Below are 21,730 nucleotides of genomic sequence, written 5' to 3'. Positions count from 1 at the left end.
AAAAAAATCAGATTTAGAGATAGGATAGATTAAAAATGGGCACAAATTCTTCTCCATTTCTTCCCATTAAGAAATGGAGTTCATTTCTCTAACTGTTGAAAATGAGCTGGCCTGGTGACTTGCTCTGCTCAGTAGAAAGCAGTGAAACTGGCACTGTGAAAATTTCAAGCCTTGACCTCCAAAGGGGCCACTTCTAGCCTCCACTTGTGTCCTGCTTGAACAAGGTCATTATGTGAAGAAGCCAAGGCTGTCCTCCTGGAGACATCTGGGCCCCCAACAACCAGCACCAACCACCAGCCATGGGAGTGAGGCCGCCTAGACAGTGCAGCCTAGCTAAGGCTCCAGATGTCTGTGGACACACCCACAGGAAAGATCAGGAAAAGAGCCTCAGCTAAGCTCATCCTGTACTGCTGATGTGAACATAAAAGTAAAGCCATGGGTGTACAAGTGTTCCCCACTCTGAACCCCCCTCCCACCTCCCTCCCTACCCCATCCCTCAGGGTCATCCCAGTGCTCCAGCCCTGAGCACCCTGTCTCATGCATCAAACCTGGACTGGTGATCTGTTTCACTTATGATAACATACATGTTTCAACACTATTCTCTCAAATCATCCCACCCTTGCCTTCTCCCACAGAGTCCAAAAGTCTGTTCTTTACATCTGTGTCTCTTTTGCTGTCTCGCATATGGGGTCATCGTTACCATCTTTCTAAATTCCATATATATGTGTTAATATACTGTATTGGTGTTTTTCTTTCTAACTTACTTCACTCTGTATGATAGGCTCCAGTTTCATCCACCTCATTAGAACTGATTCAAATGCATTCTTTTTAATAGCTGAGTAATATTCCATTATGTATATGTACCACAGTTTTCTTATCCATTCATCTGCCAATGGACATCTAGGTTGCTTCCATGTCAATGTATGGCAAAAACCACTACAATATGGTAAAGTAATTAGCCTTCAATTAAAATAAATTAATTAATTTAATAAAAAAAGAAAATAAATAAATAAAGCTTGTGCCCCTGTTTGAGTTTCCTGAGCCATACAGCAAATCTATTTTACATATAGTAATGCAAGGTAAGTTTCCATGCTACTGTATCAACCTAGAGGGGTGGGATGGGGAGGGAGATGGGAGGGAGTTTCAAAAGGGAGGAGATGTATGTATACCTGTGGCTGATTCGTGTTAAGGTTTGACAGAAAACAGCAAAATTCTGTAAAGCAATTATCTTTCAATAAAAAATAAGTTAATTTAGAAAAAAGATCCCACTTGTTGCACAGTACAGCCAAGATAAAGAGAACTTTAAAAAAATAAATAAATAAATAAAGCTTGTGGTTTTAAGCTACTAAATTCCAAAGTGATTTTGTTACATAGCATCAGATAACTGAGACTATCTCTTTCTCCCTTCATTCCACTAACTTGCTGGTTATCACTTGTGCTACGAATTTGGGATTTATAACAGCCCTATCATTAGAAACCTTTTTACAAAGCTATGGCATGTGGGCTCCTCAGCTGGATTGTAAATTCCTCTAAGACATTATTTATTTGTATTCTCAGCAGTGCCAAAAGGGAAACACATGTTTTGTTAATATTAATTGCATGAAAACATAATACAAGGAACAAATAAGCACCAAAGTAGGTTATGCAGAATGAATAAAGGCTTGGATCTAAATACTACCAAGATGACAGAAATAAATGCTTTAATGCAAAGGCTGCATATATTTCCATGTAGGTTATTTTTAAAAGAGCCTAAAATAGACATTGAATGATATAAATGATTTCATTTTCACACATGAAAGCAACTTGAACATCAGAAACAGTAAATATCTGAGAATCAGAACTTTCTTTTAAATTCAAGGACAGTCTGTCTTTTCTTCCCTGGTAAATAATTTTAGTGTTAGTCCTTTTCTTCATTGCTCATCTCTTTTACTTACCTCTTGTGGGCAGAGAGCGAATTGGCCAGGATGGTGTGTTCAGGCTCTCTGGGCCCATGTTTTGTAAACAATGAGTATGTAACAGCAGAGATCATTTATAGCGCTGCACGTGCATGTCATGAGGTACTCACGTGGTCACAGGTTGTGTGCAGCACACATATATGTGAGCTCCACCCATAAAGTGGGGGTTTTACTATGATGTCATGGCTGTGTCTGTTGGATCAGTCACGGGAGGAGAGAATTGTGTGGCTGCTGCATCAGCCAGGAGAGAATACTGCTATGGCTGCTGAACCAGCCAAGAGAAAGGCTGTGCCAGCCAGCAGAGAATAAATGTGCCTGCAGTTCCTGTGGCCCCTCAAGTCTCCCTCCAGCCTCTTAGCTCATGGCTTGCCTTCCCTGAGTTCAAAGAACAGTGTACACAGTGAGATACAGCAAGACAACTGGCGCCACAAACAGGATGGTCAGCGATACAATTGGCATAGTTGGCAGGATACCCAGCGGGTAGGGGAGTCTGAGGCTCCACTCGATGGAGGAAGCCAGTGGCCACCAGATAGCATATGGTACTGTGTGGCCTCTGTTCTCTTGACATGGGCTCCAGTTGGAAGACTGGGAAGTGGTGGATGGTTCACTGGATAGTATTGAAAGGCATTACAGGCAGTGAGTTCCCATTTGCCGAAAAAGGCAGCACTAGCTGCCTGGCACTATGGGGCGGGTTTTCCTGACTGCACTGAAGGCGAGTATTGATAGTGCTCTCTGTGATGCCAAGCCGGTGTGCGGTGTGCAGAGACACTCGGAAGAACTGGAGCAGCGTATACTGGTGTTAGAGCAAGAACCCCGTGGCCCTGAAGAACCCAGCATCTCTGACAGCGAGGTGGTAAGTGACTGTGATGATGAACGTTAGGAGGCCGTGGGTCCCCGCTTGACAGCAAGGCCCGCTGCGCAGCAGAAAGTGAAGCATGAGCAGCCTAAGGCCAAGGCGGGGGGGGGGGGGGGGCACGGTCAAGGGGCCCCAGTGTGACTGAGTTCATGACATACACTCAGGTGGAGTTGGCCAACTTGGGTTAGCAGTTTCAGCAAATGCACAGGAACACTTGGAAGCATGGCTTTTGCGACTTTGGGACACAGGGGTGGGCCCGGCACCTGAGAGGCTTTGCAGGTCCTTACTGAGAGAAGCCTGGGAGAAGGAAACGGCAACCACACTCCAGCGTTCTTGCCTGGAAAATCCCAAGGACGGAGGAGCCTGGCAGGCTACAGTCCATGGGGTTGCAAAGAGTCGGATGCAACTGAGCGACTTGACTTCACTTTACTGAGAGAAGTAGAGAGACGGCATGCAGGATGCCATTTTGAAAGTGCGAAGAGCCCACAGGGGGCCCAAGCTAGCAGGAGTCCCAACTGGGTTATGCAGATGCAAATGTGGGCTAATTTATGGGGAGTGTACTGTAAAGGCAGTGTCCTCAGATTTAGAAAAGTATAATCATGTGGGTGGACTGTGACCACCACAGAAGATCCCTTCCTTGCAGGGTGGGCCTGGTGCCTGTGGGGGGTTTGTGTGTCCTTAATAAAAATTCCGCAGGAGTGGAGTTGCCCCTGTGGAGGCTTTCCTAGAATCTCACAAGGACAGATGGTGCACTGGACTTGGCCATGAAAGATAGAGGCACTCCACATGCAGTGGCCGGCTCTTCCAGCACCATCAGGGCAAGGACTGCAACAGGAGTCCCAAGTGATACCTGGTGTTGGGTTTTGCTATGTATTGAGGATGTAACTGCTGTTGTAGCTACTGCTGTTGCAAGATGTAAATCCAAGGGTCAGTGTTACTGGCCAAAGGAATATCACAGATGGACGACGCATAGAATGTGAGCGAGAGACCCTGAAGGGGTGGAGTGTGGGGAGAGAGCAAATTGGCCAAGATGGCCGTCCAGGCTCTCTTGCCCCACATTTTGTAAATAATGACTGTGTAACAGCTGAAATCATTTATAGTACTGCATATGCACATCATGAGGTTCTCAGTTGGTCACGAGTTGTGTGCGGTATGCATATATGCGAGCGCCACCCATAAAGTAGGAGGAGTTACTGCTGCCTCGTGGCTGTGTCCATTGGGTCAGTCCCGAGAGAAGAGAACCGCGGAACGTCCACTGAGCCAGAAAGGAGAGCGGCTGTGTTACAGCTGCTGTGCCCACCCGGAGAGAATAAAGTTCCTACAGCTCCTTGAGTCTCTTTCCAGCCTCTTAGCTTGTGCCTTGCCTACCCTCGGTTCAACAAACAGTGTGCACAGTGGGATACAGCAAGACAGTTGGCGCCACAAGCGAGGCGATCAGCGATACACCTCTTTCCCCCATTTTGTCTACGTATATTTTCTTTTGCTGCAATTTTATTTCCTTTTTTTTTTTTTTTTTTTTTGAGTCGCCTATGTTTGCTACTAAAAGGCAAAGCCCATGCCTCTGAAATATTCCTGGAGTACTCTCAACAGTAAACGAATGATGCAAAAATGTTTCCTTCCAAGGGAGATAGCATTCCCAACAGATCTAGACTCTTATATGACTTTCTTTCCACACTGCTTTAAGTAGTGGTTTCTCTTGGGTTCAGGGACAGCAGAAAGGTTGGCTGCTTATCTTGGCTTCCTGGAAGTGTGTGCTTGTTAGGTCAAGCATTTGAATCCTTTTAGGTACCTGATTCAGATAATCTCTCATGATGACACATACTCTCATGTTCTTTTAATAATTTAAATATCACTTAGCCACAGAAAAGAATTGATTTTCCCTAGAAATACTTAAAATGTCATCATATTATCACCTGAAATATTGGTGAAACACACACACAGAGGAGTTTAAAATGGTTTGAGAATATTAATATCAACAAATGCGACTTCTGTCTTTCATGTCTTCCAAGAAAATACTCAGGGTACATTGAAAATTAGTGTCCCATTGAGCTGGGAAACATACAGCTTAAGTGTGAAGAAAAATGATATTTTTAGTTTTAAAAAATTCATTTGAGGATGACTTCACTTTTATAGTTGCTAGACAATAGATCTTTTCAAGTGAAATCTTTTCCTGAAGGTGGAAAATGTTATCAAGGGTAGAGAAATCCTGAGGCAGAAACCATCCCGCCATCCCTCTTCCTTTTAGTTCCATAAAGAAAGCCAGTGTTGACATCTTCTCCTCACTCCTTCTATGTAAGTGGCAAAGTGACTTTGCTAATCTCTCAGAGCATCAAACAGTTATTTTAAATGTCAATCAGCCCAAGTTTTTGTTTATTAGCAAAGTTAAATCGCCTGACCTTTTGACTCAACTATGAGTGAAACTGGCTAGATAACAGTCATCTCAGTGAAACTGTCTAGATGGACTGGTCTTTTGGGGAATCCTCAAGATAAAATATTACTCTCTTAAGGTAAGATGCTGCACAGGATAGCTTGAGCTTGTGATTGGCTAGGTCAGGGCAAATGTGGAAGGAAAGAAAATAAACATGAATGAATCAGTTTGCTACTTCCTCATTTTGTCTGGCTAGTTATTTAAACTAAATTTCCTCCTACATGCCTCACTCATACCATGACACTGCTCCTTTCTGAATAAGACCATGCTCCAAATTTCTCCTTTATACATTTTAATTTTTAGTTATTTGAAGTTTACCTCTGTGTATTCCACTTTCACATGTCTTTCTATCTCCCTCTCCATTTCTCTCACACTCTTTTGTTTTTATTTCATTTTAAAGAATGATCTTTTTTTTCAGGTAAGTGATAGGAACTACATTGTTTGAAACCTGAGAGGTAACAGGGAGGTGGGCACCAAAAATCCCAGAAAGCAAACGTTTTCTCACCCATAGTCTCCTTTATTGACATGTTCAATTAATCCTGGTTGAACAAGGCATGCATGCTGGGAGCATTTCCACTGCTGTCCTGAGCATGTGCTGTAAAAATACAAACATTATGAAAGTGACTTGGCCTTTTAGGAGCACATTTACAAAATTAGTACCCAGAATTGCACCTTGTTAAGGCATAAAATTTTTTGATTAATGTTAACCATATGGCTATTTAATTCTTGGCAAAAACAAATCACAACACATTTATTAACTATGCAACAACGCAGTATCTTCTACTCCAGGCAGTTAATGAATGAAATGACCACTCAGTCATTGAAGTTTGAAAATAGCCAACAATGAAGACAGCAGATTTAGTATGTGTAATTGGAAACTTTCTGCAGGATAATCATTTTAAGGCAGTCTGATTATAATATATTTAGTTACTGTGCTCAAGGAAATACGATTTGATTTGCCTATAGTATATCAGAATATTTGTAATTAATAGGTATGCTTAATGCACTGTCACTAACATCAAACTCGAACATTAAAAGAAATATTTATGTGTGCAGATTTGACACATCTATTAAAATTAAATATGTTCATAAAGACCATTGATATGTGATATCTTATGATTCTGTGTATCTGTATTTAAACATATGTTTTGTTTCACAAATGTTCCTTTTATTTGAAGGAAACATGCACAGACAGTAGAATTCAGTTCTGTGCCACTTAAATTCATTACCAGGAATTGCAGTTTTCTTTAATTACTGATCCTTCTTCATAATGTTGACCATCTCTGTGGCAACCTGTCAACATAACATAAAAACAAATCAATATTCTAAATTGATTAATAAAATGCATTCACATAGCACGTACTCTAAAATTGTGTTTCAGTTCAGTTCAGTCGCTCAGTCGTGTCCGACTCTTTGCGACCCCATGAATTGCAGCATGCCAGGCCTCCCTGTCCATCACCAACTCCTGGAGTTCACTCAGACTCGCGTCCATCGAGTCAGTGATGCCATCCAGCCATCTCAACTTCTGTCGTCCACTTCTCCTCCTGCCCCCAATCCCTCCCAGCATCAGAGTCTTTTCCAAAGAGTCAACTCTTCGCATGAGGTGGCCAAAGTACTGGAGTTTCAGCTTTAGCATCATTCCTTCCAAAGAAATCCCAGGGTTGATCTCCTTCAGAATGGACTAGTTGGATCTCCTTGCAGTCCAAGGGACTCTCAAGAGTCTTCTCCAACACCACAGTTCAAAAGCATCAATTCTTCAGCGCTCAGCCTTCTTCACAGTCCAACTCTCACATCCATACATGACTACTGGAAAAACCATAGCCTTGACTAGACAGACCTTAGTTTTTCAAATATGCAAAAAATAGTTGGTGCCGATCTGACAGAAATCTACATGGGGTTTTTGTCAGGGTTTATATATCCAATTTTTTTGGATTTGTTCCATGAGCTTCTATCGTTGCACTGTGTATTTGTTCCAACTGAGAGGATTTGTAAAGCATTAAAAACTAGATTACTGAGGTATTAATCACTAAACACTCTCAAAAAATAATTAATGTGTTTAAAGAAATAGGTAAGCAGTAAAATAGTGTTTGAAATAATTAATAGCATTTCTCATCTTAATATCTAATCAAGTCTCATGTGGATATAAACAGTTGCGTATGAGTAGAGGAAGGAACAAGGTTTTGGACCAAAGTACGAAGCTATTTCAGCGAATTCACCTTACAAAGAGAAACTCTATTTTTTCTCCAGAATTTGAATCAGGAGAAAAGTTTATAAGATTGCAGCCCATTCTGTTCTAAATCTAAATGTTTCTCAACTATTAACCAAAAAGTGAAAGTGTTAGTTGGTCAGGTCTGTCCAGCTCTTTGCATCCCCATGGACTGCAGCACTCCAGGCTCCTCTGTCCATGGATTTCTCCAGGCAAGAATACTGGAGTGGGTAGCCATTCCCTTCTTCAGGGGATCTTCCCAGTCCAAGGACTGAACCTGGGTCTTCCACATTACAGGAAGGTTCTTTATGGTCTGAGCCACCAGCTAATTAATGGAAATTTTTGCTGTTTTACCAGATTCTAGAAACTACTCCAAAGAGATCAATGGTGAATTATCATTGCATGAAAACCAATCAGAAAAATATGGTAAAATAGTGCACTGGCTAGAAACTAAATCCCTTTGTAAATATTACTTACACAAATTACTGAATTAGCAAAAGTAACATAATTCACTCCTATGTCACATGAAAACTCTTTTGATGGAAACGTATCATTGAGAGATCACATCATTGGCCCCTAGTTAAATAAAATGAATTCTAACTTTAAAAAATTATTTATTTTTAATTGGAGGATAATTGCTTTACAATATTGCATTGGTTTCTGCCACACATCAACATGAATCAGCCAGAGGTATACAAATGTCCCTTCCCTCTAGAAGCTCCCTCCCACCTCTCACCCCATCCCACCCCTCTAGGAATTCTAACTTTTTACTGTATATAATAATAGGAGTAAATCTACATAAACCATTTCAAGGGACCTGGTTGAACTACAAGCCATAAAGTCACAAAAGCCAATTTCAGATTAGCTATCTTTCAATTTTTCAAAAAATTGTTTCTCAGGAAACATTTACAGCTGCTTTCTTAAGCAAGCACCATGTTCTCACAGTTCAATGTTTTGCTTAATGAATTTCGAATCTCCTTGTATTTGCATCTATGCATCCCTTTTCCGTGTATTCCACCATCACAGGAAAAGAGAAGAAAAACACTTCTCTTGTGGCCCACACGGGAGGAAAAAGACTCAGCTTTAAATTAAGTTCAGAGTTTTAATTACTACCCGGGATTAAACACTTTTTATAAATAAATTTCTATGTTTGCAATTTACAAAGATCCGAGAACTTTTCATTACCTAGGCAAGCAACAGTAAAAATTCAAGCAACAATTCAAGTTTCATACCAAGTCAAGGAAAGTACTCCACTGATTAGTTCTAAAGGGTGGATGAAAGTGGGGGGAAAGCTGATTTTTAACATTTATTTTACTGGAGTATAGTTGATTTACAGTGCTGTGTTAATTTATGCTAAACAGCAAATGATTCAATATGTATGCATGTGTACACATATGTGTGTGTGTGTGTGTTCAGTGGCTCAGTCATGTCTGACTGGGACCCCATGGACTGTAGCCTGCCAGGCTCGTCTGCCCATGGAATCTTTGAGGTAAGAATACTAGAGTCTGTTGCCATTTCCTACACCAGGGACTCTTCCCAACCCAGGGATCAAACCCATGTCTCTTGTGTTTCCTGCATTACAGGTGTATTCTTTACCACTGCACCACCTGTGGTAAAGTTTCATTGTTTGAAACTGGAGGAGAAAAAGGGAGGTGGGCACCAAAAATCCCAGAAGCAAAAATTTTCTCACACATACATACACATATATATATGTATGTATGTATGTATGCCAAAGAATGCTCAAACTACCACACAATTGTACTCATCTCACACTCTAGCAAAGTAACGTTCAAAATTCTTCAAGCCAGGCTTCAACAGTACATAAACCATGAACTTCCAGATGTTCAAGCTGGATTTAGAAAAGGCAGAGGAACCAGAGATCAAATTGCCAACATCCATTTGATCATCAAAAAAGCAAGAGAGCTCCAGAAAAACATCTACTTCTGATTTATTGACTATGCCAAATCCTTTGACTGTGTGGATCACAACAAACTGTGGAAAATTCTGAAAGAGATGGAAATACCAGACCTCCTGACCTGCCTCTTGAGAAACCTGTATGCAGGTGAGGAAGCAACAGTTAGAACTGGACATGGAACAAATCAGGAAGGAGTATGTCAAGGCTGTATAGTGTCACCCTGCTTATTTAACTTATATGCAGAGTGAATCATGAGAAACACTGGGCTGGATGAAGCACAAGTTGGAATCAAGATTGCAGAGAGAAATATCCATAACCTCAGACATGCAGATGACTCCACCCTTATGGCAGAAAGCGAAGAAGAACTAAAGAGACTTTTGATGAAAGTGAAAGAGGAGAGTGAAAAAGTTGGCTTAAAACATTCAGAGAACAAACATCATGGCATCTGCTCTCATCACTTCATGGGAAATAGATGGGGAAACAGTGAAAACAGTGTCAGACTTTATTTTGGGGGGCTCCAAAGTCACTGCAGATGGTGACTGCAGCCATGAAATTGAAAGACACTTGCTCCTTGGAAGGAAAGTTATGACCAACCTAGACAGCATATTAAAAAAGCAGAGACATTACTTTGCCAGCAAAGGTCTGTCTAGTCAAAGCTATGGTTTTTCCAGTGGTCATATATGGATGTGAGAGTTGGACTATAAAGAAAGCTGAGAGCCAAAGAATTGATTTTTTTGAACTGTTGTGTTGGAGAAGACTCTTGAGAGTCCCCTGGACTGCAAAGAGATCCAAACAGTCCATTCCAAAGGCGATCAGTCCTGGGTATTCACTGGAAGGACTGATGTTGAAGCTGAAACTCCAGTACTTTGGCCACCTCATGCGAGACCTGACTCATTTGAAAAGGCCCTGATGATGAGAAAGATTGAAGGCGGGCGGAGAAAGGGACGACAGATGATAAGATGGTTGGATGGCATCACTGACTCAATGGACATGAGTTTGAGTAAACTCTGGCAGTTAGTGACAGACAGGGAGGCCTGGCATGCTGCAGTCCATAGGGTCACAAAGAGTCAGACATGACTGAGCTACTGAACTGAACTGATGTTGTATGTATGTACGTATACATATGTATATCTGAAAGCTGGTTTGTATTCATACAGTTTAAATGTTTCTTGTCCAACGTACCAGTTATACAGATAAAGGGACCAGAAATTACAAAAGTCCTAATTGAAGGAGGCTGTCCCTTCCCTGATCTGTTCCCCAGCTACTAATTTTGAAGCCAAGAGAATGCTATCCCCAGGCCTACCCAACATCATTAGGACTATGTCTGCTGCTGCTGCTGCTAAGTCGCTTCAGTCGTGTCCGACTCTGTGCAACCCCAGAGACGGCAGCCCACCAGGCTCCACCATCCCTGGGATTCTCCAGGCAAGAGTACTGGAGTGGGTTGCCATTTCCTTCTCCAATGCATGAAAATGAAAAGTGAAAGTGAAGTCACTCAGTCGTGTCTGACTCATAGCGACCTCATGGACTGCAGCCTACCAGGCTCCTCCGCCCGTGGGATTTCCCAGGCAAGAGTACTGGAGTGGGTTGCCATTTCCTTCTCCAATGCATGAAAATGAAAAGTGAAAGTGAAGTTGCTCAGTCGTGTCTGACTCATAGCGACCTCATGGACTGCAGCCTACCAGGCTCCTCCGCCCATGGGATTTTCCAGGTAAGAGTACTGGAGTGGGTTGCCATTGCCTTCTCCGAGTACTATGTCTAGTGTTATCAAAAGTTCCATTTCTTGGTCTTCCTTTCTTAATGTCAAGTTAGAATTGACTATCAGAAACAATGTTTGCTACAATCTCACTTGAGAGGTGGCTTCTTGAATAAAAACCATTATTTGTTCATCTGAGCCTGGCCAAAGTACTGACAAAGTGAAGCATCAGCTTCTACACTAATACAGAAATTCAGTTCACCCCCTTCCTCTGCTTCTGCCTGACTCCAGTGTATCTGTCATCCCCTGGACAGCATTTAGAGAGATCTCTTAAGGTCTGTGTTTTGTCACTCCCTGCTTTAAATCCTCATGTTTTTCTGTATTAAATTTAGACTAAAACTGAACTTCTTACAAGGACTTATAAGAACTTATCCAAAGTGTCTCTTCCATAATCTGTGTCCTCACCTCTCCTATTCTACTGCCTGCAGCAGTAGGAATGAAGGATTTGCCTGATACAGATAAGGGTAGAAAGAACTGGATGAACTTAATTTGGAGCCAAAGCAAATGCGATTAACTATTGGAGAATCAGGAAAAAGAAGGGTCGCAGAAGTCTCACTAAGATTTTGGCTTTAGGGATAGAGAAGCAGTGATACTATTATTGACATAAGGAACAGGTTTGTGGTGAGAAATCAAGCTTCTGCTTTACATATTTTGGACTAAGATCAAATCTAAGTTAGACATCCCAAAGGAGAACACCAAGTAGAGTAGTAATGGACGTCCAAAGTCGAGTCAAGGCTGGAACATGAATTTCAGAGCCAGTAATACATATCTGTAAGTTTTTGAGAATAAATAACAGTCTCCTTGAGAGAGTGTTTGTAGGTAAGAGAAAGACATCCAGGACTGAGCTCAAACACTGTAACCAACAGACATTTAGAAAAATGAACTGGAAAGAAGTGACTTGGGAAGAAGGGGGGAATTCAGGGGATGGTGGAGTCCTGGAAAGCAACAGACGTATTCCATAGAAGTAGAAACAGTCACCTACATAAAGCATGGCTGAGGGGTCAAGAAAAGAATGGAGATCTGGGATTTCCCTGGTGGTCCAGTGGTTAAGACTCTGCACTTCCAATGCAGGGGAGGCAGGTTTGATCCCTGGTAGGGGAACTAAGATCCTACATGCTGAATAGCAAAAACAGAAAATAAAAGAATGAACACCTGAATACTCCACTTGAAAACATGGAAGTCTTCAATAACCCTGCCAAGATAGAGCTCGGTAAAGTAGCAGGGAACAAGGTCTTGTAGGAATGAGCTGATGAGAGGTTTAGAAGTCAGGAAGTGAAATGTTTCTTTCAGATATTTTGCCATTAAAGGAAAGGAGGAAATAAGATAAAACTGGTTAAGGACATGGAGGTAACTTTGGGCTTTTTCAAAGTTGGGAGCTACAACTACTCACCAGCGTCCTGCAAGAGAATGTCTTGTAAACACTTTCTTAATTATTTGCTCACTTTCTTAATTGTTTCCTCAGGAAAAGTTCCAAGAAGTGGAAGTTCTGGGTCAAAATTGAGGTTTGGACATCTTTAAGGCATTTAATTCATATTGTCTTTTTTTTTTTTTTTTTTTGGAATGATTTCACCAATTTACACTCACCAGCAGTGAAAAGATGAATTATCCTGTGTTATTCTAAGGAATAAACTGTAACCTTTGTTCCCAAGCTAGGTATCACTTCATCATGGAAACAGAGTCAGGATTAGAAATTAAACTTTGATGTCTAGCTCCATCTCCCAAGCAATGTTTCTATCCTGTTTTGGATTCTACTCGTTTTAAATAAAAAATATCTTTTAAAATGTTAATTTGAAAATATGATTGATGATTTAAAGGTAGTAGAAATTGAGGAGTTAAAGAAAAGTTGGGAGCTACAAAAACACTTTCATAAATCAATAACTTTGTAAATTGATTGATCCAGAAGAGAAGGATTCCAGTTTACAGAGTGAAGTAAGCCAGAAAGAAAAACACCAATACAGTATACTAATGCATATATATGGAATTTAGAAAGATGGTAATGATAACCCTGTATGCGAGACCGCAAAAGAGACACAGATGTATAGAACAGTCTTTTGGACTCTGTGGGAGAGGGAGAGGGTGGGATGATTTGGGAGAATGGCATTGAAACATGTAGAATACCATATATGAAATGAGTCGCCAGCCCAGGTCCAATGCAGGATACTGGATGCTTGGGGCTGGTGCACTGGGATGACCCAGAGGGATGGTACGGGGAGGGAGGAGGGAGGGGGTTCAGGATGGGGAACATGTGTATACCTGTGGCGGATTCATGTTGATGTATGGCAAAACCAATACAATATTGTAAAATTTAAAAAAAAAGGCTGGAAATGATGGCTTAGGAGAGAAAGAGGGAGAAAAAGGGAGAGAGGAAAGAGGAAAGGGGCGGGGGAGAAGGGAGGGAGGGACAATTGTAAGGGTGGAGATCTTGAAAAGACAAGAGATGACGGGATTCAGGGCTCAAGAAGAGGAATCTGCTTCATGGAAACAGTAACCAAGATGGCAGTAAGTTGAAAATTATGATGAGAGATGAAAGAATTCCTGGCGTCTTTATTTTCTCAGTGAAAAGCATATAAAGGCCTTCAGTGTGAGGTAGTCAAACTGGTTACACCTTGATATAAATAAATAAATAAGTAGATAGAGGCATAGCAGTGACTGTCGAAACCAAAGGAGTTTTGCAACATTGACAGCCATTATTACAAGACTTAGGTAAATCAGATTTTTGGAAAGTGAAATAAGTCTCTTGATTTTAGAAAAAATGACAGTATAATATAATTTATTTAAAAATACTCCATCATAATGTGTTCTACTATCTGTGTTGGTCCCAACATCACTTCAGGGAAGGCAGTTGCCTGCTTTAATCAGGAGTCTGCATCCCACGAGTGGTCAATATCATTTATCCTGAAAGTCCAGACTCAAGGGCAGCTCCTACAAGGGGTTCCACTATCCATCTTTCAGTGAACACTAGAGTATAGCATAATGAGTGTCAGATATGGGCTTTCATTGGTAAAATTAGTGACTTGTTTAATCAGCATAATGGATATAAGCAATCAACTCATCACTTAACAATATTCAATTTATATAGATTAGTTTAAATAGTTAAAAATCATATCCCACTCATACTCCCAGTGTTTATGTATCTCTTAAGATCAAGAGACTTCATGCTTAAACCTGATACCCTAGGATTAATCTCTAAAACATCTGTCCAGCCACTGGGTAGGTAGATTTATTATAACCTGATAATCTGTAATATTATCATATATGGGAAAATGCCAATAAATTTTTCAAGCATGGTAGATGTGGCAACATCTAACAGGATGGGGACCTGAGACTTATTGAAGCTTACACAGGTTTATAGACTAGTTTAGGTCTCTGTACCAATGTATATTTTTGTAATTATCAGTACGCAAAGCAGAATTTGGAATGTGATTTATCTTCATTGTAATGTGGTTAAGGAGGTTGTGAAAGGGTAAATAACACTCATTCAATTCAAATGTCAGTGATTTACATCCATTTTTTCTAACCAATGTGAACATAGAAATTGTGTATAATCAAATTAGCTTATGTCTGTTCACAGCAGATGGTTCACTAGACTCTTTCCTTAAAATCTGCCACACTAGAGATTTTGTCTGGAAAATCCAGTCTGGTTGCATTTCAAACTCTATCACTTGTTTTCTGTATCTGACCTTTGAAACTCCCCAGTGACTGGAAGTAACTATATGTCCAACTTCCAATTTATACAAAAGGGACATTATGAACAGTGCTGCAATGAACATTGGGGTACACGTGTCTCTCAATTCTGGTTTCCTCGGTGTGTATGCCCAGCAGTGGGATTGCTGGGTCATACGGCAGTTCTCTTTCCAGTTTTTTTAAGGAGTCTCCACACAGTTCTCCATAGTGTCTGTACTAGTTTGCATTCCCACCATCAATGTAAGAGGGTTCCCTTTTCTCCACACCCTCTCCAGCATTTACTGTTTATAGATTTTTTGTTTGTTTGTTTGTTTTGTTTTTTTGTTTATAGATTTTTGGATAGCAGCCATTCTGACTGGCGTGAAATGGTACCTCATTGTGGTTTTGATTTGCATTTCTCTGATAATGAGTGATGTTGAGCATCTTTTCATGTGTTTGTTAGCCATCTGTATGTCTTCTTTGGAGAACTCTCTGTTTATTTCTTTGGCCCATTTTTTGATTGGGTAATTTACTTTTCTGGAATTGAGCTTCAGGAGTTGCATGTATATTTTTGAGATTAGTTGTTTGTCAGTTGCTTCATTTGCTATTATTTTCTCCCATTCAGAAGGCTGTCTTTTCACCTTGCTTATAGTTTCCTCTGTTGTGCAAAAGCTTTTAAGTTTAATTAGGTCCCGTTTGTTTATTTTTGCTTTTATTTGTATTGTGGAAGTATTGTGGGAGGTGGATCATAGAGGATCCTGCTTTGATTTATGTCGGAGAGTGTTTTGCCTATGTTCTCCTCTAGGAGTTTTATAGTTTCTGGTCTTACGTTTAGATCTTTAATCCACTTTGAGTTTATTTTTGTGTATGGTGTTAGAAAGTGTTCTAGTTTCATTCTTTTACAAGTGGTTTAAGATATGGAAGCAACCTAGATGTCCATCAGCAGATGAATGGGTAAGAAAGCTGTGGTACATATACACAATGGAATATTACTCAGCCATTAAAAAGAATACATTTGAATCAGTTCTAATGAGGTGGATGAAACTGGAACCTATTATACAGAGTGAAGTAAGCCAGAAAGAAAAACACCAATACAGTATAATAATGATATATGGAATTTAGAAAGATGGTAATGATGACCCTATATACAAGACAGCATAAGAGACACAGATGTATAGAACAGTCTTTTGGACTCTGTGGGAGAAGGTGAGGGTGGGATGATCTGAGAGAATAGCATTGAAATATGTAAATTATCATATGTGAACCGAATCACCAGTCCAGGTTCGATGCATGATACAGGGTGCTCAGGGCTGGTGCACTGGGATGACCCAAAGGGATGGGAGGGGGAGGAAGGTGGGAGGGGGTTCAGGATGGGGAACATGTGTACACCCATGGCTAATTCATGTCAAAATGTGGCAAAAACCACTACAATATTGTAAAGTAATTAGCCTCCAACTAAAATAAATAACTTTCTTTAAAAAGGGACATTATTTACTTTTTTGAAATATTTTTTTAAACCTTAAGATAATACAGTTTTAAGTCCCAGGTTGAAAAGAATTACAGTATAAGAAATTAGACCATATCATTCAGTTAAATAACTGAAAAACATTTAATAAATCAGTGATTTTGTTTCTAGCATCTCAGAGGAAAGTCACTTCATACATGCAAAAAATTACTACAAATAGTATGCCATTATCTTTTTATTTTATATAATTTTATATCATTTTTCAATATTGTGTAGTGCTATTTTCTTTCAACAAGCTACTTTCATAAGAAAGAAAAAACAAAAGAAACAATTACCTTCATGAATACAGTTATGATGTGAATCTTTTGCTACTAAATAAAATAATAAATTGCTTCCCTCCATCATGGATGGAATAAAAGCTATACCAGGGACATAAGTTCTACCTAAAACATACATTAAATTAGAGTCTTAGCAAAGTCTTAGCTTTCAAGCAAAAACAGACATAGTTGAAGTAGCAGTTTCTTTTCTAAATGGGCTGCTGCTGCTGCTGCTGCTAAGTCGCTTCAGTGTATTTGACTCTTTGCGACCCCATAGACGGCAGCCCACCAGGCTCCGCTGTCCCTGGGATTCTCCAGGCAAGAACACTGGAGTGGGTTGCCATTTCCTTTTCCAATGCATGAAAGTGAAAAGTGAAAGGGAAGTCACTCAGTCATGTCCAACTCTTTGCTACCCCATAGACTGCAGCCTACCAGGCTCCTCCATCCATGGGATTTTCCAGGCAAGAGTACTGGAGTGGGTTGCCATTGCCTTCTCCATCTAAAAGGGCTACAGGGCTCAAATAAGAAAAGCTCAAGTATTTAGCACATCAACAGCGCTGCAGCTAATACATAATACTTACCCTCAGCATTCGTGAAGCCGACCCTGCTCATACCTGACACCTTTCAATGAGTTCTCATAATAGGATAAAATTTAAAATTCTTGATATAGCCTCTAAGTCCCAGCAAAATCTGATCTCTACTCCTCTCAAACCCCTTCTTTTTATTATTTTTTTTTTTACTTTGCAATATTGTATTGGTTTTGCCACACATCAACATGAATCTTCCATGGGTGTACACGTGTTCCCAATCCCAAACCCCCCTTCCACCTCCCCCTGCACACCATCCCTCCAGGTCATCCCATTGCACCAGCCCCAAGCATCCTGCACTCTGCATCGAACCTAGACTGGCGATTCGTTTCTTATATGATATTATACATGTTTCTATGCCATTCTCCCAAATCATCCCACCCTCTCCCTCTCTCAGAGTCCAAAAGACTGTTCTATACATCTGAGTCTCTTTAGCTGTCTCACATACAGGGTTATCATTACCATCTTTCTAAATTCCATATATATGCATTAGTATACAAACCCCTTCTTATGTCACCTTCAACCCTCCGCCAGCCATGACTCTCCAGAAATGGTGGCCTCCATCCGGCACCTAGTCCACACCAAGCTCCTGGCCCCCAGACCCCATTCTGTCAGCTCCTCAAGTGACCACACACCTCACTCCCCAAGCTAATACTGTATACTACTTTTCATGTTGACATTATATTCTGATAGGCTTTCCCACAACACCCGAAATGTTTCCTTCTGAGAATTTAACACAATTTGCAACTGTACAGTGAATTTATTAAATATCTTACACCACGCACCCCCCCCCAAACACACACATAAACTTGACTATCACTCCCATGAGGATAAGATTTGTCTTTTTTCATCCCCATGGTCGCCCCAGCAAAAGTGCAATGTCTGGCATGGTGGCGATGGTCAATGAATATTTTTCACTGAATGACAAGATCTCCCATTTCTGATAGACTATCTAATTGCTGTTTGCTGGGAAAGGCAAAGGTCTTGCAGGAATGACCATGCTGTGGAAATTCTAACGTAGCACGTGTGTTATACAAACAAGACGACACTATTGAAAATGAAAGCAAAAGTCAGCATCTGGATTTTGCTGTAAGGACACAAATCCTATTTTTCCCTGCACTGTCTTCTAATTGTAATTTCCACTCACCATCACCTACTTAAAATTATGTGACAGAGCTTTGAGGAAACCCGAATTTTGCCTCATATAAAGTGGAGCAAGAGAGCTTTGTTGTGTGTGTTTTTTGCAAACTTTAGATATATTGATCGCTCAGAACCTACAATCATTCTACTATAATTAAACCAATAGAGTAAATAATACAATTTTTCCTTATGAGTTATTGAGTTGACCAAAATATTCATTCAGGTTGCTCTATACAATATAACAGAAAAACCCAAATTAACTTTTTGGCCAACCCAATATTTGTATTTATTCACTCAGCCTTACTTTTAAAACTACCCTGTAAGAAGCACTGTTTTGTTTTTTTGTAAAATCCCTGATTGGCAAAATGAACAACAATGTACAGGGAGAATCTCTTTGGTATCACATAGGCAGGGAGGGTGGCCACTTTATTACACTCCGGCATTGGTTTCAATGGCATTGCTGTAACACAGGCTCTAATGCCACTCATGAGCCAATAAGTAAAATGCATCTGCAGAGGATCAGTCTTGCGACTTTGATGTGATTCTCTGAGGTTACACTCAAAGAAGCACGAGAGGTTGTTTTTTGTCAAGACATTTTACAAAGGAAGAATTTTAAGTAACTTTTTATAAGGTGAGTGGCTATTCAAAGCAGAACGGAAATCAGCCTTCGTGGCCGTCACACCAGGACTTTGCCGAAGGTGCTAGGCTGAGGCAGGTGCCGGCATCTGAATCAAAGCTTGTTAACAATCCAGAGAAATTTAACCTGGTGATCAAAGTATTCATTTTTCATTTCAACTTAAGAAAGGAAGGGAGGAAAGGAAGGAGAGAGAGAGAGAGGGAGGGGGGGAAGGAAGGAAAGATGGAAGAGGAGAGATGGAGGCAGGAAGGAAGGAAAGAGAAGACAGTTGGACAGACCTTGTCACGAACTAGGGCAATACTTGAACACATTCCCGAATCCTACCTTCTGGGGACCAAGGCTTTGTGCGAAGAGGCCATCCCTTTTCTTCACGGCAAAATGACTTGTAATCAGGACAGCAATCAGAATTTTCCCTTTCACAGAATTTATCACAGTAACACAGCGCATCCGCCTCATAGAACTGAGTTACACAGCCATCATCTCTGTCTTCACAGCAACCAAAACTTCGACAGTACTGCCCTTCGAAAATGGCTCTTTTGAATCGAGTACCTTCCGAAATGGTGTGATTCCTAGCGAACTCAGCTCCTGGGTCCACTTCTCGTTGTGATAAATACTGCCTCTCCATCCAAATTTCTGTGGTGAGATAAGCAAGGATTAAGATCTTATATCCGGCCCACATTCTCCAGAGGTCAGCAAGGCTCCCACTGGTTGATAAGTTTGATCCCCTTGGCCTTGGGGCTTCTCCTTGGAGCCTAAGTTCTAATCATCAAGACAACTCAGCCTGAATCCTGAAACTGATCCTTTACTTGAACTGAGTGTATTTCTTGTAGTTAAATATTAATCAAGAATTTCAATGCTTGCCAAAGATAACGTGCATGTTAGCAATAGACCATTGTCATTCCTCCAACATTAAAATTTCATATTTCATATTACAGGAAAAACCTCCATTGCCATAAAAATAAATACATAAAATCTTGAGTGTAGATGATACATTGAATATTGCTTGCCTTCAAAATAGCCTAGATTCTTAAATCAAAAACCTCTCTGGAATACACATGGCCCAAATTTTGGCTGCAGTGACTACTGGCAAGGTGTAGGAAATTCAAAAGTCAAAAACACAATTATTCATCTCACCTACTTGCACTGCCACTAAAATTCAGACTCTCCTGAGATTGTCTACTAGGCTCTGTCATATCAATAACAAATGCCCAGTCACACATGGGCTTGATATCACATCCATACAGCATTCACCTACCAGAAGTATTTTGATTTCAAAACTTAGTGGAGCCTAATTTAGCTAGAAATTCCCTGAAGGTGACCTTAGTTTTCTCTCCCTGAATTTCTGCTTGACATCAATGCAGGGGTCTGAAATATCTGAAAGGTAGTTTATAGTCGAGAAAAGTCAGTGATCTGAGCTAAGGAGCTGTTGGGGAGGGGAGAGGGAAGAGATGTGAAGGAAACTCAAAGGTCAAGATACCTTTCATGTTTCTGTATGGCTGTGGGTTTTGCCATCCTGTATTTACTGATTAACTATAATATCTTCCTTTGGATTAGAGACAAGTAACCAGCAGACAATGATTCAGCAAGAGTGTCTGGGTTGCCTAGTGGAAAGGACTTGTCCTGAAGATCAGAAAACCTGGACCCTTGTCCCTGAGCTACTATTTAATTGGCTTTATGATCTTGGGTTCATGATTTGCTTCTCAGGTCCTCAGTTATTTTCCTATTAATTGAGAGTCTTTCTCTCCAAAGTTAATTCATAACTCCAACATATCAAACATATTCCCCAACTTTGCTCTGTAAATTATTTAACTCATAATTTTATCTTCATTGTTTCCCTTTCTTTGGAACCTTTCTCTCAGGCTGTAAACTAGTGCAAGTGTTTATCTTTTGTTGTTTTAATTTAATATAATCTTGGTGTTGGTATCCATAATCCTGCCTGCAATCCTAATTCTGCTGCCTCTGATTCCTTGCCACCCACCAAGTCACTAAAGTACTGCAAAGTGCCATTTTCATCCCCATTCAATCATCTCTAACTTCGATTCTCATTACTTGAGTCCATATCATCACACCTGAATCTTCCACAGCGTTTAGCCCTGTACAATGAACTGGTCAAGAACAGGACCCAGAGAGACTAATGGAAATTAAATTCTAGTTTCACCAATGATTAGCAACACATCTTTAAGAAAGTGGATTAGTCTCTCTATGCTTCAATTTCATCAGCTGCAACATTTAGATAACAAAATTTATTCCCATATCAGGTGGCTGCAAAATTTAAATGAGATAAGACATAAAAGTCCTTAGCACATCATTCATAATAGTTCAGTCACTCAGTCATGTCCTACACTTTGCAACCCCATCGACTGCAGCATGCCAGCCTTCCCTGTCCATGACCAACTACTGAAAACTGCTCAAATTCATGTCCATTGAGTCGGTGATGCCATCAAACCATCTCATCCTCTGTCGTCCCCTTCTCCTCCCACCTTCAATCTTTCCCAGCATCAGGATCTTTTCCAATGAGTCAGTTCTTAAACAGGTGGCCAAAATATAGGAGCTTCAGCTTCAGCAGTTCTTCCAATAAATATTCAGGACTTATTTCTTTGAGAATTGACTAGTTTGATCTCCTTGCTGTCCAAGGAACTCTCAAGAGTCTTCTCCATCACCATGATTCAAAAGCATCGATTCTTTGGTGCTCAGCTTTCTTTATAGTCCAACTCTCACATCCATACATGACTACTGGAAAAACCGTATTTTTGACTAGACAGACTTTTGTTGGCAAACCAATGTCACTGCTTTTTAATATGCTGTCTA

General features: G+C 40.5%; 1 protein-coding gene across 3 annotated transcripts in view; it reads right to left on the bottom strand.

The window, feature by feature from the left end:
- Positions 1 to 19,708, bottom strand: part of TINAG (tubulointerstitial nephritis antigen) — a 112,680-nt gene extending 92,972 nt beyond the window's left edge. The window contains exons 1-3 of one of the 3 annotated variants that reach the window (XM_005696193.3): positions 19,247 to 19,708; positions 6,469 to 6,532; positions 5,745 to 5,834 (exon numbers count right to left, since the gene is read on the bottom strand). In XM_005696193.3, the coding sequence (XP_005696250.1) occupies positions 5,745 to 5,834; positions 6,469 to 6,532; positions 19,247 to 19,601 (509 nt within the window). In that variant the 5' untranslated portion in view covers positions 19,602 to 19,708. The remainder of the gene's footprint in view (positions 1 to 5,744; positions 5,835 to 6,468; positions 6,533 to 19,246) is intronic. The other 2 variants (XM_018039279.1, XM_018039280.1) reach the window with 2 other exon arrangements.

This window comes from Capra hircus, chromosome 23 (genome assembly GCF_001704415.2).
Source record: "Capra hircus breed San Clemente chromosome 23, ASM170441v1, whole genome shotgun sequence".
Lineage (NCBI taxonomy): Eukaryota > Metazoa > Chordata > Mammalia > Artiodactyla > Bovidae > Capra > Capra hircus.
Note: the sequence above shows the minus strand (reverse complement) of the source record. Positions and strands in the feature narration are given on the sequence as shown.